Raw genomic sequence first — 3,231 nt, forward strand, 5'->3', positions numbered from 1 at the left:
TTTAATTTCAACCATGTAATGACCGGAAGACAAGTACATCAAACCAGGTCTTGCCTCTATTAGAAGAGGGAGAAATATATAGTAAAAATTTCTAAGGATTATTAAACTAACCTGACTGTGACTCACTATCACTATCAATATCTTTGTGAATCATATTATGCGACTTTAATTCTTCCAAGTCACCACCATTGGGCTTCTAACTTTGTATTTCCCATTCTCAGAATGAACCCATGTCAAATGCCCTTCTGAAGAGCTCACCTTTCTTCCTTCTTTTCCCTTCTCAGACATAAACCATACCTTATAATTCAAACTTTGGTTAACATATTTGAACACCAAGCGCCGAGGCTTGACTCGAACTTGAACGCCTTTAGGTGCCGTTACTTCCACCGAGTAGATGGAATTTGGGCTCCCCACATTCGTCAATCGTCTCGAAATTGCCTTACTCGTCGTCTTGTGCTTAAAAACGACGGACATGGAAGGATAGTTCAAGCTGAAGCCTTTGTTCATCTGCAAAACCTTATGGCAACTCACATTCATGTGGGTTATGATGAAGATTTCTGAATGAGTGTATCCAAGAGCACAAAGATGAATGACATATTCATATGGCTTTATATCATAAACTAAACCAGGATCAATTGCTTTGGTTGGGTTTATATGACCAGCTCCCATTGCAAAAACGCCAGCTGGTTTGCTGCCATCAAGAATTGGCTTACCATAATGATCTGTAACCTCAGCGGTTGTCATTATGGCTGATTTAATGGCTGCTGCTGTCCATTTTGGATGAGCTGAATGGATTAGAGCCGCAATTCCACTGACATGGGGACAAGCCATGGATGTTCCTGACATGACAGTGAAGTTTGACCTTCTAGAATCTTCTGGAAGGCCAGTTGGACCAAGATTTTGTGGCCAAGCTGCTATAATGTTGACCCCAGGAGCAATTACATCAGGCTTGAGCGTTGAAGGATTGGTGAGGCTTGGTCCTCTTGATGAAAATTGAGCCACAGATGGAGCTCTTGATCTTCCTATCACAGTTCCTCCAAATTGGATTCTGGCTTTTGGATTGCTTGTTGTGTTCATGTAAGCTTTTAACCGATTCGCCTCGGCAAATCCGATCAACGTGGCCGGTAAAACATGAACATCGACCAAGTCTTCCTCTAGATTTATCTCTGTATTTGCAAGGATCATGGCAGCTCCTCCAGATTCCTTCACAATCTGCCCCTTTTCGGATCTGCCATTGACGCCACGGTCGCAGAGCACGATTTTTCCTTCTACTTGTTCTCTTGGAAGAGACCCTTTTAAGCAAAGTTCACCTCCCATTTGTCCTCCAGTCAAGTAAACCACTTCAAGTTCTTTGGTAGCATGTTTGAACTTGTTGCCAGGGTACATTGATTCGCCGTAAATGAATTCCCCATTTCTTAGTCGAACGATAGCCGGGAATCTTCGGTCGAGTGTGCTTGCACCAATGGTGGTGATCCAAGGAGCTACATTGGCAACAGAGCTTTGAATTGGACCATTGTTTCCTGCTGCGCAGTTGACTGAGATGCCATGCTGCATTGCTCGAAAGCTTCCGATGGCGATACTGTCGTCGAAAAATGGAAGCGGGAAGCCACCGAGCGAAAGGGAGAGAATGTCAACACCATCCCTTATTGCAGCATCCATGGCTGCTACAATATCAGAGCTATAGCAGCCACTGAACCAGCAAACTTTGTACACCGCAATGTGAGCTCTTGGGGCCATCCCTTGCGCCACGCCAGCTCCATTACCGAACACGCTCGCTTCAGCGACTGAAGCTCCTGCAGCTGTAGAAGACGTGTGAGTTCCATGGCCATGGGAGTCTCTTGGGGAGACATACTCCTGGTCAACATCAGATGGCTGGGATGAAGCCACATGGTGTCCTTTGATAAAGAACTTGGCGCCAATGAGTTTCTTGTTACAATTTGAGGAGTTAAAATCTTGGCCTTCTTGGCAAGCCCCTCGCCATTTTTGAGGAATTGGGGGCATTCTGGAATCACTAAAGCTTGGACTCTCAGGCCAAACTCCAGTGTCAAGAACCCCAACAATCGCTCCTTCGCCCATTGAGGAATTAAACCAAACACCTTGTGTGCCTAAACTAAGCCCCAAGAACTTAGGAGAATAAGTAGTTTGAATTTCATATTTTCTATCAGCTCTCACAGCTACAACATCAGGCAACTTCTTCAAATACTCAAGCTCAGTTTCAGATAACTGAGCTGCAAATCCTTCCATGGCGTTAGAATATGAGTAAAGCAATCGAGAAGAAGAGTCTTCTTCAGCAGATAGAGTTTGTTCAAGAAAAGAAAGATGCCATTGACGCTTAGAATAAAAGGGAGAGCTGGTTAATCCCTGTGGATGGAGTTGAATTAAGTAAGTTTGAAGAGTGGAAGTGTCTGCTTGAACTTGAAGTGAAAGAAAACAGAGGAAAAGGGTTGAAAGAAGAAGCATTTGGGAGTTGAAATCCATAGTTTTCTTCCAAGAACAAGGCACTGATTGTTGGAGATGAGTTCATGATTTTGGATCAAATTTTGATGGGTATTTGAAGGAGGCCAAGAGAATTCAAATCTGGGAAGCGTTTCTGCAATTCTGAGTGTAAAATATGAAACTCGTGAAATATAAGAGCTCTTCATCACGAGGATCCCCCAAATTTGGTCGATGGAGGAGCTGAAGATTTCAGTAATTGCTTGAAGCCTCACGAGAAGTAATGGTGAACGTTGAAGGATTTGAATTCAAAAAGATGTGAATTTTTGTTCCAAAATGAAGGCAAAACGAAGTTTGTAGTAGCAAGGAATATAAGTTTAAGTCATTTAATACCGCACGCTCCAAGATTTTTCTTTATTCGGCTTCGTACTGCCTCCTTCCATTCCCTAATTCCTTTAAATTATAGGCTAAACTAAAAGGTAAAAGTTTATTAGTAGACAAAATCGATGGACCAACCAATGAAACAAGGAGGAAGAAAATTGTAACCGTCAATATGGAGAGGATTCCACCCTTATAAAAATTCTTGTGTTGGATGATGCAAGTCACTAATTTAGAGAATGATCATGAGTTTATAAACAAAGAATAGTCTCTCAGTACCACTTATTTTTGGGAAGCCCAAATCAAAGTCATTAAAATCTAAATATTCAAATATACTCTCTGGTGTTTACAATGTATTTGGGCTTCGCTTCTTTGAGCCCATTAATTTGTAATAGTATGGCCCAGTCCAGACAGTTAGTA

At 42.2% G+C, this 3,231-nt stretch overlaps 1 protein-coding gene across 1 annotated transcript; it reads right to left on the bottom strand.

The window, feature by feature from the left end:
- On the bottom strand, positions 1-2,801 carry LOC111794875 (subtilisin-like protease SBT1.2). Its single transcript, XM_023677051.1, has one exon. It carries the CDS (start codon positions 2,476-2,478, stop codon positions 166-168), a length of 2,313 nt encoding a protein of 770 aa, XP_023532819.1. The 5' UTR covers positions 2,479-2,801; the 3' UTR covers positions 1-165.
- Between the last annotated feature and the right edge of the window lie 430 nt (positions 2,802-3,231).

Source organism: Cucurbita pepo, chromosome LG05 (genome assembly GCF_002806865.2).
Source record: "Cucurbita pepo subsp. pepo cultivar mu-cu-16 chromosome LG05, ASM280686v2, whole genome shotgun sequence".
NCBI lineage: Eukaryota > Viridiplantae > Streptophyta > Magnoliopsida > Cucurbitales > Cucurbitaceae > Cucurbita > Cucurbita pepo.